Source organism: Symsagittifera roscoffensis, chromosome 9 (assembly GCF_963678635.1).
Source record: "Symsagittifera roscoffensis chromosome 9, txSymRosc1.1, whole genome shotgun sequence".
Taxonomy (NCBI): domain Eukaryota; kingdom Metazoa; phylum Xenacoelomorpha; order Acoela; family Convolutidae; genus Symsagittifera; species Symsagittifera roscoffensis.
Window position 1 is genome coordinate 53,984,875 of NC_087070.1, and position 15,020 is coordinate 53,999,894.

General features: G+C 36.9%; 2 protein-coding genes across 5 annotated transcripts in view; both read left to right on the forward strand.

Annotated features, from left to right (window-relative positions):
• The window catches only part of LOC134853861 (amyloid-beta A4 precursor protein-binding family A member 1-like), a 29,795-nt gene extending 15,088 nt beyond the window's left edge, over positions 1-14,707 (forward strand). Inside the window, exons 1-8 of one of the 4 annotated variants that reach the window (XM_063869809.1) lie at positions 4,077-4,503; positions 5,987-6,703; positions 8,742-8,958; positions 10,587-10,741; positions 11,287-11,531; positions 11,787-11,975; positions 12,347-12,810; positions 13,043-14,707. In XM_063869809.1, coding sequence (XP_063725879.1) covers positions 6,184-6,703; positions 8,742-8,958; positions 10,587-10,741; positions 11,287-11,531; positions 11,787-11,975; positions 12,347-12,810; positions 13,043-13,178 — 1,926 coding nt within the window. In that variant the 5' untranslated portion in view covers positions 4,077-4,503; positions 5,987-6,183 and the 3' untranslated portion in view covers positions 13,179-14,707. Of the gene's footprint in view, positions 1-4,076; positions 4,504-5,986; positions 6,704-8,741; positions 8,959-10,586; positions 10,742-11,286; positions 11,532-11,786; positions 11,976-12,346; positions 12,811-13,042 lie in introns of those variants that run through there. The other 3 variants (XM_063869808.1, XR_010164376.1, XM_063869807.1) reach the window with 3 other exon arrangements.
• LOC134853851 (E3 ubiquitin ligase Rnf121-like) overlaps positions 1-15,020 on the forward strand; it is a 355,568-nt gene that overhangs the window by 59,774 nt on the left and 280,774 nt on the right. The window lies entirely within an intron of this gene.

A 15,020-nucleotide genomic window follows, 5' to 3' on the forward strand; every position in this document is an offset into this window, starting at 1 on the left:
TCAGGGTACTCTCGGGGTTTGCAATTTTTTTCTCAACATCTGACTGCTTAAATCTTCTCAGTTTTCAAGGTATGACGTTTTTTTAATGATTTTTTCAAAAATTTTCATAGAGCTTATATAAAAACTTGACAAAAATTGAAGTTTTCAGTTTTATGGAGCGAATTGCTGTCAGGGTTTTTTCAGGCGTTGCAAATTGTGCTTCCAAAAATGACTGGTCAAGTCGTTCTATTTTCCAAGATTTGACGTTTTTTTCATGATTTTTTTTCAAAAGTTTTGTCAAAGAAATGGTATATTAAAACTTGAAATATATTAAAACTTGAAAGTTGAAATTCTCAACCCTGTAACTGGGCGCTGTCAGGGTACTCTCAGGGGTTGCAAATCTTGTCTCAAAATTTGACTGCTAAAATCCTTTGGGTTTCTAAGATACGAAGTTTTTAAAGATTTTCTTAAATATTTTCAAATAAGTTAGATATAAAAACTTAATAAAAAGGTGCTCAGGCGTTACAAATTTAGCATCCAAATATGGCGAATCAATTCTTATGTTCCGAAATGACCTTTTTCAGAAAATTCAGTTTTAAAAAAAAAGTTCACAAAATCTGTAGTAGCCAACCCTGTAATCAGGTGCGGAAGAGGTAATCTGAGGGGTTGCAAATCTTTCCTCCGAAGTTGACTGCTCAAATGCTTTTGCTTTTCGAGATGTGACGTTTTTTCAATAATTTTTGGTTTTTCAAAAAACTTGAATTAAAATAAAAATATTTCAAAATTCGAAATACTCAACATCATGGCGGGGTACTCTCAAAGGTACTCCAGGTTGTTTGTCTGGACTCCAATTATGACTGCTCAATGCCTTTTTTCAAAGAAATACTTTTCAAAATTTGAAATGGTCGACCCTTTTCTGGGGGTGATGTCACGTTGCTACCAGGAAATGCATATGTGGCCTGAAATTTGTTCATTAAACTTACAATTAACTTAAGAAAAAAGAATGATTTTTAAAATTTATTACGCTGGATTATGAATCCCATTTATGAATTTGCTATTGAAGTCGCTACCATTTTTTTCTAATGCGGAAAGTGCAATTGTATGCTGTCGGCCATTTTAGGGTTTAGCTTACGAAGATCTGAAACCCAGTGGTTTTGAAGTTTTGTCCATTTTAGTTTAAAACAACCTTCAAGTAAATTTTTTTTTATCGTTCAAATTTTTTGTAATCAAAAGCGTTGTTGGATGCATCCTCTTTTTACGGTTGCTTTCATTTCTCGTTTTTTAAACATTTTTTTATGTATAAGCAACTTTTATGTTCACTAATCTGTTTGATGCAGCTGAGGTGCGTTAAGCGCTAGTTTTTTTATGCTTTTTCCGACATAATGGTTTCCGGTTCATTTCATATCCGGTAGCTTGCAATACTTGTGTTGTATCGCAAGTGTTGAGATTCGCTTTGTCTCTGTGCTCAATAGTTAATGCTTTACCGAAACTTTTACTTGGCCTTATTTTCAAGACGCTAAACTCGAAATCTTGTTGTTCGGAGGCTCAAATCCCATAGCTCGACTTTTCAAATTTTAGTCAAATCTTATTTTAACTTTTCTTGCCATTTCAAAGGTACATGTTGCCGTTTTGTCGCTGTGTGTTTGCGATGTTCAGCTTCGCCGGTGTTGAAATATTAGTTCGTGATACGTTAATTCTTTGAAATTTGTCAATTAGTAAGTGTGCTGGTGTTGCTTTTATTTTATGCAGCTTCTCTTATTGGTCACATTTTGGATATTTCTGATTCTTGATATATTCTAGTTAGTTTTTATAGTTCTAGAGATTTCTTAGCTGATGTAAGGGCCATTGGATTCCACCCACCCCATCCATCATGGGGTCGAGAATCGGAGCCAGTAGTGACGTAAGATTCTTAAAACTGGTTAGAAATAGTTACGCCTGTAAAATATATTGCAGTACATTGCTGTTGGCGTCATCACATAGAAAGCGGAATTAGGACAAGACTTTATCTAGTTGGTTTGAAAGTGATCTTATTTCCTGTTTGGTTTATGATTTGTTGTTTGTTTCTGTATATGACGTATAATTCCCATTGGGACTGGGCTGCTTGTAATCCGGTATGAAAAAACATCAGAATTGTATTTGCAGTAGCAATCAATTCAATACTGTTACAGATGCCCTGTGGCAAAGAACGGTCCTTAAGGGCTGCGGCGGGGTGCTTTTAATGGCTCTTTCATAAGCTTAGGGTTGAAAGGCGATTTTTATTTTATTTCCCATAGTATATTCTACTCTACTTTACTCTAATTCATATGTTTACTAAAAAAGAGGCAGCAGAGATTGTAAAAAGTGAGGTACCTATTGACAGTTAGCTATTATGGATATGTCGGATAAAGGCAGCTCTTTGACAACTAATTTTTTGTCTTTTACAAAACTTGGTTCCAATTGATTTTAAAATTATTCTACACGTTTCCTGTTGCGCGCTTGCCCTAGTTATTTTCTCTTGTTTTGTTTGCTACTTCAGGCAAAATCACCTTTTTTTGAATATGCTTATTTTATAATTTAATGTTTATTCTACAAACATAATCTAATATATTCGTTTCCCGTTTCTTATTCTGTTTATGTTATGTTCTTTCCCAAAAATTGGAAGGAACTTTGGATTAGGGTGTTTTTTTTTCTGCTCTGGACCGGAACCCCTAAGAAACGTCCTAAGTAGTTGTTTTTTGAATAACAAATTGTTTTTATCCCTATTTTCTTGCAAGAGTCAATTTGTCGATAGCAAAGCGGCTATTCTCATTTACAATAGTAAATACCAGTCTTGGTTTGTGATAAATTCGATAATGCTGAAATATCTGGAACATTACTTTAGAGACGAAGATTTTGTGTTAAGATGAGAAATAACAAGGGCTTCAAAGCATGAGCTTAATAAGTTTATGCCATTTTTCCATCATAAATTCATTTACCTCATAATTGAACTTTTTGCTGCTAGAATGCAGCCAGAGTCACATAACTTCTAGTAAACTGAAAAGCCGAAAAAGACCAGTAGTAGCTCTCAAATTTCATATTTTGATTTGAACTTCATCTGGTACGGAAAGATGCAACATGTCTAGTCATGTATGCCCGTTTTTGTTCGACCCACTGAGCTTCATGTGGTAAATTTGGGCGGAGACAGAGCTCAATTTGTGTAGGGCGGAGCCCCGTGAATCCACCCATTTGTATAATGATGAAGATGGTTTACTTGATAGCATCTCTATTGGCAAGACTGAAAACCGTGATTGGAAGGTGTGGCAATTGTCATGCTTGACAAGTTGAGAATTTAAATTGTTTAGAGCTTCAATAGTAGAAGGGGAGCTAGAATAGTATTTGAATCTCAGGTGTAGAAGTATCCTGTTTACGCTCGGGGGATTTTCATTTGGCTATTATATAACCAACAAAACACAACATGAATGAAATACATTTCAGTTCTATTCTAGTAATAAGATTACAGTCCAGCCTTAAGCACGTAGACTGTTTACAGCATTATTTCTAACTTGTTCAGCAGTCTTCGAAAATGTTTGGCTAAAAACAATAAAACAGGCCTTTTATTTCCTTGACTTTCAAAAATTGTTTATAGGTCTAGGTTCCTTATTGTTAAAAATTGTTTATAGGTCTAGGTTCCTTAAATTAAAATTGTTTATAGGTTCCTTATTGTTCCGACTTTCCAAGAAATCGACAGTGTTTATGCCCGGGGTGTTTTTTTCTCCATAAATTTTAAAGTAACATAAATTTTCTCCACTCAGTTTGCGAATTTGATTTGATGAAATTTTTCTGAGCGAAATTAATGTCCTGAGCTCAAACTTAAGAAAATATTTCACCTGCGATCATTTTTCGTTAAGTTATGGAGAACTAAACATCACCAACTGAATATATCGTCGAATAAGTAAGCGATGAGTTAAACCATTCCAAGTTGAAATGAGATAAGCAATTTGCTCTTAATTAAGAGAAAAATCAGGATATTTTATCAGGTTTTTCAATCCAAAACTTTTCATTGATGTTGGGGGGCAGTTGGAGCACTACGGGCTTCGCCGTGATTCGAGCAGTCTTTTTCTCTTGAAATTCATATTTGTTTATATTTTCAAAAGTGCCACTTGAGTTTATTTCTGGTTTCATGCAAAGGGCAACTTGTTGTTTAAGCCTTGATTTTCATTTGGTAAGCGAATCAGTTCTCTATAAGTACATTTTCATTGCAGCACATTCGCTAGAACTTAGTACCTCTGCGATTGCGAATAGTTTGTTTGTTCTCTCTCTCTTGCAAAGTTAGTTCAGCCCAAACAAAGTGAAGCTTATGACTTAATGGAACTGAAACGGGCCTGCTAGTCTAAATCTTCAAACTAATTCCACTACCCAAGAATCACTTCACTTGAGCTATAGTTAAGTTGGGTTGCTTTTAATGTTACTCGCTACCATTTCTGCAATTTAGGCTTGAATTTAACATAGACGGGACTGTTTTGACATTAACTTTGACAACCCGTAAACCCTATTTTCATTTATATTGTAAAATTAGCATATACATCAATCGCACAATTTATCGTTGAAAATTAATTTGCAGTCGTAGTCCAATCCATCCGCCTACAATTTACTGCGAAAAGCGATATTCACGAAAAGCTAAAATTTTTGAGAGCGCAGAGGCGGTTGCACGTCGCATATTTTAGTGCAAACTAAAACACAAGTCGCACATTTTCCATCGCAACGCCAAAATTTTATCTAGTCTGATAAACGCAAGTCGCACGTTTTAGTGAATAATTTTAGTGTGATAACTTTTATCTATTCTGATAAGTGATTCTGCTCAAAAATCAACCCCTAAAATATAGTAAAAACATTTGTACATTGGGTAGAGTGGCAGAGTGTAAACTAAAATAGCGTTGATTGATTGCCCTGTAACCGAAAAAAATATGCATGGTATACAAGTCGATTTAATCGCTCATTTTGGTGATATGGGGCTTGTGTTTGTGTGTAGTGTTATTGTTGTGGGCAATAGGGCTTAGATTGCGTTACACAGTCGGACAGTGTGTCCCTATGATTGAGCTAGATAAGGGTGTGCTGCTTTCTCTTCTTTCAAGTTCGTCCCTTTTTTGTTTGGAGACTCTTTTTTCCTCTTAAATTCTCAGTTTTTTCTGTGATGACGATTGCTGTTTGATGTCTTGTTTGCTTCCTACTTGGTGAAATAGGGAAGTAATTAGTCTACTTTTATGGGTTGATGCTGACATTTTTACCGCGGAGTGCTCGCAGTTACTACACCGAGTTAAAATCAATCGTTCTCTCCCTTCTGCACTACACTACTATCTATCTTTTGTCCATTTTCCCCCTCTGATTCGGTTGATCCATTTATTGAATTTAGTACTATTTCACAAACAGTTTGTAATCCTGCTTTGAGCCCTTCATCAACATTAGCATAATAGACCGTGATGATAAATTGAGATGGTGATAAGTTAGAGACGTGACACTCAGATAAGCTTGTTTAGCATAGATCAGACAGATCCAAAAGCAGTTTCTGCTTATCGAAACTGACCTATCTTTCATGGCAGCAGATCCGAATGACGGAAAGTTACTCTAGCCAATTAGAAATCATTATTCTTAAGTTAGAAAGAAAGGGTGAAAAGCAGTCAGTTTTGGGCAATTTCAAGTTTTCGGTTTTTCGACCACGAGAATAGCGCACATTCAGTCGCTTAAGTTTTTGGTTTATGTAGGCATATTTTTGCTTTAAAAGTTTTGTCTACCAAACGGAGGTTTTTCAGATAAATTGATTTTTCATTTCTATTAACACACATAGACATAGGTAACCTATATCTTTGCCTTTTTTGGCAACAAGTGTTATCTTTGCTTGATCTTTTCGTTTTGTCTATTCTGTGCGGTCTTACGACAAAACTTTCTGTTGTTCAAAAGTTAATAAAAATTGATTGAATATCAGAATTGTAATAGGTGGAAACAATTATATTCAATATGCTGATTTCGCCTATTCATTACTTTCTTTTCTTAGCTGTTATCACATGACTATCTACGATGTTTACGCGATCACATTTACTTACCATCATCCAAATTCAGTATTAGAAGTATTGGTGTTATTGAAAGTATAAAGTGAAAACGACTGTACTCCTTTGCAGCAGCAAACTTTGACATCATGCAGTGTTCACTGCATAGTGAACCGTCAAGATAAAACTTTTGATTTTACTAATAATGACAGAAACTGTCAGTTCTGAAAGTACAAACTTCTCCTCGAACTACGCGGCGTTGCCTCAAGCTCCTCTTAAATCAATATACACTTCAACATCTAAATCCCCTCGTCGTCTAGCTGCTCCATTCAATTCCTCAGGAGATCATAAGTTACAGCCAGTTCCCACCAACGTCAATAACCTCACTTCGACCGCGGAAGATTTAGTCTCGGAAAATGAACTAAGCAGTCCGGAAAGCTTCTGCGATTCCTGTGGTTGCAGTGAGGGTTCCTCCAACATCGGGGGACATTCGAAGCATAGCGGACAAGATATTAGTACACGACGAAGTAGTATGTCCAGCATGAGTTTATTCTCAAATTTGTTATTCAGTAAAATTATTGAGTCGCATCAGAGTCGTTTCGCCGACAAGTCGCATTTGTGTCGTTGTCATAATAATACGGAAGGCGAGGTTGAAGTTGACAATGACATGGCCTGTTGTTGCGCTTCAGTCGAACTGAAAGGGAAGATCCCTAAGCGTCAAATGGGTTAGTTTTTCGTCGCGAATTTAAATGTTAATGTAATTAGTAAGTTTATAGAACAAAGTTTGGCTCCTCATTACTGCGTCTTAAAAAGAGTAAGGTATTTAACTAGCTGAACTTAGAATTTAACCAGGCAAAAAATTATTTATTTTATTTGGTTTTTAAGAGTCGATGAACGCAGTTAAGACTCTTATATAGTTCGCGATGATTTTTATATCGTTTTTTTTTTCAGGAAAATTTGTTCAGGCTCAAATTTACTTTCGCGATGTGACTCCACTATCGAACCGCAAAAATGTAAAGATAACGAAAAACGTGATTGACTTCTCATTTCGAAAATGGAATTTAACGATCAGATTTCACAGTCAAAAAAAAAACTTTTGATCCAGTTTTCTCGAATTGGGTTAATTTTATCAAAAAATAGTCAATAATTTTTTCTTGAGATTCAACGAGCTTTAAATCCATCTATTTTTTTTCGAATACCAGAAGTTGCGATTTAAAAAACAACAATTTCGTATTTTTTTTCTGTTTACTTGCGTTCATTGACTCTTTCCCAACTGCTTGTTGGCTATAATTCTTTTTGTCATGAGTTTCTAACGCTCAATTTTTTTCATTAGCTGGTTCAATTTTTGACCTTAGCTTTTTAATTTTCAGAGCTGAGTTTGATTTTAAGAATCGCCACCGCAATAAAAAAACGAAGTTTTCTCAGATTGAGGTGTTCATATCTAAAGCTAAAGTCAAATGAGCTTTAAAAGGGTGTGAGTTCTAAAAAAAGTTTTCTAAATTTAAAATAATTTTTTTTAGCCTGTTGTCTTTCTATTTCAATAGGTATAAAGTCTTAAAGCAATATTAAAATAAAATTTTGGCTGTGCTTGATTGCTCTGACCAGTTTCGACCTATTTTTTGTTACGCGGTCATTTAAGGTTGACAAAAATATATTTTGCAAAAATAGCCATAGATATTACAATTCAAGTGGTTTTGATAAACCGAACACCTGAATTCATAAAGTTAATGCCTTTAATTTGACCCGACTGAAAGTCTTCAAATTAAAATTTACACCAATCATCTATCTATACAGAGAACAGCTAGTTGCCCTCTTTTGACGCCTTCGACCAACAATCACGGATCATGGTAATCCTCGAACCGCCATGCTCTTTATTGCAAGACAAGCTCCATAGAAAGTTCACTGGAACAAATCTCAGTAGTTCATGACAAATGGTTTAGTTCATGGGTCTCTAATTACCAATCCTGAGATCATTTATGTGCATCCGGTACGCGTTTGTTGCTGAATCCTCCGAAGTGCTGGGCACCAATAGCACGAAAGACAACGTCAAAATCGGAGAGCTTGTTGCTGGAGTGATCTTTTTTAATTAAGAGTAATGAACGTAGGTGAAGACTCTTATATAGGTCTTGGTGATTTTTTTGTTTTTTTTTCAGGAAAAAAATTCTTAAATGCTCTAATAACTACAGATGTGTATTCCTACTTATTAATGAATATATGCGTACTTAGATTGAAATTCATCTGCTGAAAGTTACGTAAATAGCACTCTCCAAATACGAACGGGGAAATTGCGCGAAAAAACGTGTACGATTTCTAGTTTTGAAAGTGGAATTTAATTTTTAGATTTCCAGCGGAATAAAAACTTTACCTGTTGATCCAGTTTTCTCACCTTGGGTTATTGTTATCAGAACATCATATATTGCCAATCATAAATTGTTCTAGAAATTCAAGCAACTTAAAACGCATCTATTTTTTTCTTTGAAATTCGAAAGTTTTTTTCGATTTTTTCAACCAAGTCAGTGTTTTTTTTCTGTTTACTTGCGTTCATTTTTCCAACTGTTAGTTGGCTATGTTTTGTGGTTCCAACCTTAAAATTTTATATTTGGAATGGTAAAAATAGGCTGAAAAACCCACCATGTTTCATAGTTTTTACTTGTGACCTCGTCACCTGGTCGGAACAATCTAAAACTGGAAAGTATATGCTGTTCATGAAAGCCGCATATATATTTAAAACAAGTAAAAGTCGAAGTTCTTTGTTGTTTGTAGACCACGAGGAAGGCCACAAACTACTCAAAGCAGACGAGAAGGCACTAAACTCACTGGACAAGCACATTGGGGAGTTGCCTAAGAACTGTTTCCAGGGCAAGCGCCTCACAGCCTACGGGGGCAGAGCACCCGGCCCAGTGAACCCTGACTCACTCTACGAGGGCATTAAATACAAGTGTGCATATCTAGGCTCCACTCAGCTCATATCCACGTCCAGGTACGCCATCAAGTTTGATTTCAAACGCAAATTTTAAATAAATGCCTCAAAATTGTTTATAACTGTTCAAAGGAAGAGCTTGGAAAGTCATCCTTGACTTTTTAAAAGCCAAAATTTTTGCTATACGAGCCATCCCCTCATAAATCCGCGCCAGTGTAAAATTTCGTGATGTATTTCACTTGCTCGACTTGCAAGTGACTTGTATTCAGGATCTTGAACTTTATCCCGTTAACAATTTTTCTTACAGGCGACGGGTCTCGGATCCAAGTCCCGGTGTACCCTGTTTTCTTGTTCACCATGTATCTATCTATGTATATATACCTTGCTACTATAGAACCTCGTCACTTTCAGGGCTCTTTCCACTAGGTCTAGATGTGAAGCACGTGACTTCGGAACATAGGTCTGGGGTTCCGACCGTTTGAAAAATGCGGAGGAACTTTGTATTCGGGCTTTTTTTTTAACTTTTTTTCCACGCAAAATCAGGTACCACAAATAATCATCGGAATGGGTTGAGTGATATATCTTATTAAAGCCCTTCAGTGGTGATTCGAACGACATTGAAAAATGATGAAACTTTTTTCTCAGAGTCAGGAAAACCGGTTTGAATTTTTTTTTTTCGTTTTTCTTGTTCTACAAAAACTGTTTTCCAATTGGGCTGCTTTACTATGACTGTAGAATGTGCTTAAAGTCTATTTTTTTTTGGTTCAGATCTTTTCATCATACCACGCAGAAAAAACTATACTCATTTGAAAGAACTTTTTTTTCTAAGACTATGTCTGAACATTCTGTGCTACTTGCACACTAACCGGCTATCCTTGTTTTCGATGTGGTAAATATATATTTTTTGAAATGTCGGACTATCGTGTCCTCTTATTTTTTTGTTGGTTCACTGTCAAAAGCATGGATTTTTTTCTCCAAAGCAAAGCAATTTATTATTTGTTAAGGCTGTTTTAACTACTAATGAAAGTCATTCTGTGTTTTTTACGGTAAACAATTTTGATTTTCTGTTAATTAAATCTCATTTTTGGCCATTTTTTTCAGCTTAAATGGGATGAGGCTTAGGCTATATCGACTTAGTTGCATCATTTTGCTTCGTTTAATTTGCAAAAATAGATCGTTAGTCTTTTGTGTTTTTCAAAGAACGGAGTGTAAAACTTCGAATTTCAATTTTTTGCTCAAAATTTCTATGAAATCTTTTCTTTTCGGCTCAACTTGTGTCTACCCAAGTTTTGTTGGCTTAGTTTTTGCTATGTAAATGATTTTAAGTGCTTATTTATTGGCGATGATTTTCTTTCTAGGCATATTTTTGTCAAAATAATGATGATTCCAGAGGAATTTGTCTTCGTTGTTGTATTTTTTTTCAAATGTCGAAAAATAATTTCTCCGACTTAATTGCTTCCGTCTCATTTTCTCTGCTAATTTACAATTTTTTTGTTCTATCGCAAATATTTTGAAGCTGCAATTCGCCTCCACGTTGAATTTAAGTGTTTTCTTTTGCTCCGTTTTCCATTTTTCGATTTTTTTCCTCAACGGAGCTCAAGTTACGCTCTCCGATCACAAAATTTATATTTTACTCTTGATTACCGTGATAGTCGCATCCAATAAGATAAAATTTTGTTCTGTTTCAGACCAAATAGAACACTGCGAATGCAACAGGCACACGAAGCAGTGACTCGGATCAAAGCGCCGGACGGAGAGTTCCAGCCATCGGTGGAGGTGTATCTGCACATATCCACTGAGAAACTGGCACTTGTCAACATGGACAACGATCAGTCTATCATAGGTACAAGAACAGAATGATTCCTTTGGTGATTTGCGCAAAAAATGAACTTTTTATATGCCAGTTGAAATTATCCAAGTGTACTAGTGTAAATATCTTCATAATGAACAAGTGTAAGTATCTTCAAATGTACAAATGTATGTACAAGTGTAGACTTGCTGCCACAATCTATTAATTCGTCGTCTGCAAGATTTGGGTGTCAGGCGACTTATAGAATAGCAGTAGAGATTGAGCCCGGAATGTAAATCGAGCGTTAGGGCTGGGATATGAGTATGATAGCGCATGGGTATGATTACGATGTCTACCGACTCGCAATCAAGAAATGAAAAAAAAGGATTGAGCTATTGAGTGCTGTCATTGTTCCGGTATCATTTTATCATTTCCGGTTCATCACAGCTCACAAAAAGATTGAATTTAAGCCACCAACTATTAGTTAGGTGCGTAGAAATGAGCTGAACCAGCTCGAATGTCTGCTCTCTCACTGTATGCAGTGATCGATCTTAAATATTTGCCTCAAATGTTTCAAAAGATTTGTGACTGTGTTTCAGAACACCCTCTCCGCACCATATCATACATTGCGGACATTGCTAATATCATAGTCATCATGGCCAGAAGGATACCGGCGTTCAACACTCCGTCAGAGCAACAACAATCAAACAACAACAACAATGACTGTGAAGCGAAAGGAGAAGAAGACGAGGCTTCTCAACAGCAGAGTGAAGGAGCCGAGGGTCAGGCGAGTCAAGACGAAACATGCTATGAAGGCCAACAAACGCAATATGCAAATGATTTGGTATGTCCTGTTCACACTAGGCTTCAACACATGAGATGGCGATTATTTGAAACCAATTATTAATAGTGTTTGATAATGAAAGACTTACTCCAGTTGTCACAAGGCGACAGAATTGCTGCTGTAATCATAAAACAAACTTGAAAACAAAAATTACCTTTAAAAATATAAAGCTACAAGTATCGCGTCTTAATGGATTTTTTTAAAGTTTTGTTCTTATAAACAAAGAAAAGTAGGCGAAAGTAAGAATGTGTATAGGATGCAGAGGGATTCTCACTCAAGCCAAACAAGATAGTGTGCCACATTCTGGAATGTGACAAGGCTCAACTGATAGCCCAGAGCATAGGCCAGTCCTTCCACCTAGCCTACCTGGACTTCCTCAAGCACAACGGAATCGAGGATGAGTCGGCACTCGAACTGGAGTACCTCGATGTGCTCAACTCACAGGCTAGTAACTAAACAAATTGTTTGTCAGTACAAAAGTACAGTTGCCAACGCTTTTTTTTCTTAATTGTCACCGGTCGACTCAATGCAGGACCAACCGCGAGGGAGGGGGGATGTCATCCATTTCGCCGTAGTCGGTCCCACCTTGAGGAGGCGGATGACCCTGGGACCCCTCCGACCGTGACTGAGGTGGAATCCGAACGCACGATCTTCGTGTGAGAGATGCTTGCCTATCCCTACTCGGCAACGGCTACTCCCAGCGCTTTTTTCTTCACCCTTGGCTGTATTTAAATAATTTCGGCTCATCTAGTTGAAAAAACGCGCGACTCGTCAAGTTTGTTACTAAAATAAGCTTTTTCACTATATGTTTACAGGAACTGAAAGGCGAAGATTTGATGCTCTTTGCGAACAAAGAGGCCTCTAAAGATGTGACAATCTTCAAGCAAAAAGGAGAAATTACAGGTATTGTCGTCATTGAATCTGGCTGGGGATCCGTAGTGCCCACCTTCGTCATAGCCAACCTCAGTCCCACGGGACCTGCCGCGAGGTCGGGGCTCTTGAACGTCGGTGACCAACTCCTGGCGATTGACGGAACAAGTGTAGTGGGTCTTAGTCTAGCCAAAATACAAGCGAAATTGAAGTCTTTGAAGTCTGAAATGGCAACCAGATTAACTATAGTGCAATGTCCGCCGACAACTACTGTGTTGATAAAGAGACCTAGTTTGAGGTACCAGTTGGGATTCAGTGTGCAGAATGGAACCATTTGTAGTCTGATGCGAGGAGGAATTGCTGAGAGAGGCGGAATTAGAGTGGGTCATCGCATCATTGAAATCAACCGGTAAAAAGCTCATTTTAGAAGCGGATTTCAGTATTGGGCGGGGCTTTTTGAGATTCGATGAAATGAACGTAGCTCAGACTCTTATATAGGTCATGATGGTTTTTTGTTTGTTTGTTTCTTTTTTCAGAAAAGTCGGAAAAGTTGTTCGGGTTCAAATTTGATTTTGAGGTTTAACCGGTTTCGATTCTGAATTGATAACTTTTTCCAACTCTAAAATCTTTTTCTTTTTCAGGCAGAGTGTGGTAGCAGTGCCGCATGACAGAATAGTGGAGATGCTAGCGACTAGTGTGGGACAGTTACACATGAAGACCATGCCATTGCCCATGTTCAGACTACTCACTGGCCAAGACACGCCCACCTACTTCTAGCACAAAAAAACGCCTCCAGTCCAAAAAAACGCCTCCAGTCCAAAAAACGCCTCCAGTCCTGTCGACGCGAGTAGACGTCAATATATCTGTGGAAATGGAAAAAATACACTAAAAAGCCGAATGAGACCTCTAAGAATGAACTAGATTTTCGTGTAAAAGTCATGGGACATATTAAGAAGTTCAAGACCTTTTCTACCAAACTGTCATGATTATTTTCAAATGACTGATTTCGAATACCGATGAATACTTCAATCTGCGAAAGGCTGAATTTACGGCTGATAGATTAGACTAGTAAATTTGAGTGTCAACGAATAAATGTAAAATTATACTAGTCATCGCCCTTCCACATTTCGTTCTTTTTTCTTCTTTTACCGGAAAAACAAACTGTTCTACTGCAAGTGCTGATGATAAGAGGGTGTCTTTTATTGGTTAGTCGTTTCCCTCTTTGTTTGATCGCAGCTTACGAACACGAACGATCAAATCTGGAAGCAAGATACATATGGCCGTTTAACGAGATGCCAAGGACATACCAGAATCACAAATCGTGGCGAAATCAACTTACGAGTGGTCGGATTGCAGTTTCCGTCAAGCGCGGCTCCGTGACCCAGGTAGTGCAGGGGTGCAAAGGGCTCGGTACAGGCAGTGCAGTTGCCGTTATTTGTGATATTATTTAATGTCTTCGATGAACAAAATGAACTCTTTTCTTGGTTTTACTCCCTTTGTGTACGCTCGTCTTTCGTGGCTGCACCAAATTACGTAAATGAATTGTAATTATTAAATACATGAAAAAGCTTTAAAAGCAAATATTTTATTTCATCCCTCAGCCGCAGTACCTCTAATTGATTCACTCAAAAAGTCAGGAAAGAATCAAGATAAAAAAGTAATTTGACCATTTTAAGCGAGGTAGTTCTGTAAACTTTGACGTCAAAAGGGGGGGGGGGGGATTTGATTGAGAGATCCTAAATTCATTAGAATTAAATAGTCTTCGGTCTAGATTCTTACTTTGGTTAATATATATCATATTACGTGAAGTGCTTCGAACCATGAAATTTTGATGGTGAAAACGGAACTGAAAAAGATAGAAGGTAAAAAAGGCGTCGAAATTCCCAGCGGAAATTAGAAGTAATTGCAATTCGTTGGGAATAAATAAGTGTGAAATTATAATTATAAGAAGCCAAGTTTCCTTTCTCTTACTCAACATACGCCAAACATCCTTTTGCTTTTTACCGGTAGATTTTGTTGTAAAGATGAGAAGAAATTCAATTGTGTTCGTCAAGAGCGCATTACAATTGGCACTGGCTGCAAATAGTGATGTTAATTATTCGAAAATGGGGTAGGAGAGATAATAAAAATATCATTGTCTGATCCAATTCGTAGGAAGCAAAGAAAAGAGTCATTGAATGTTTCATTAATTTTGTAGATATGAGTTTAATTCTGTCAATTATTTTGGTGCTTTAATTATACTGTTTTCAATCATGAGCGTTAATATGAGTAGAAACTGAATGCAAACAGAATATAAATTAGACTTACTTCTTTTTTAATCAATATGCGAATAGAGAAGAATGCTGCCCAAGTTGCACATAAAACTATCCGCCTCTGCTATCTTTTCAAAACAATAAAAATCATCATTTTTTCGCAGTGAAGGGGGTATTGATTAAGCATCAATTTAGCTATCCGAAGATGCTACAAATAGTTGATTTTCATCGGATTTCAAAGAGTTAATTTCCATGGATCTTCGCTCGAAAAAGCAAAAAATTTAAGGTGATTTCTGACGTTGCAAATTTTTTAGTACTGCTCGAATCACCATGGCTAGAATGGGTTGTTTAGAATCTAACAACGTCA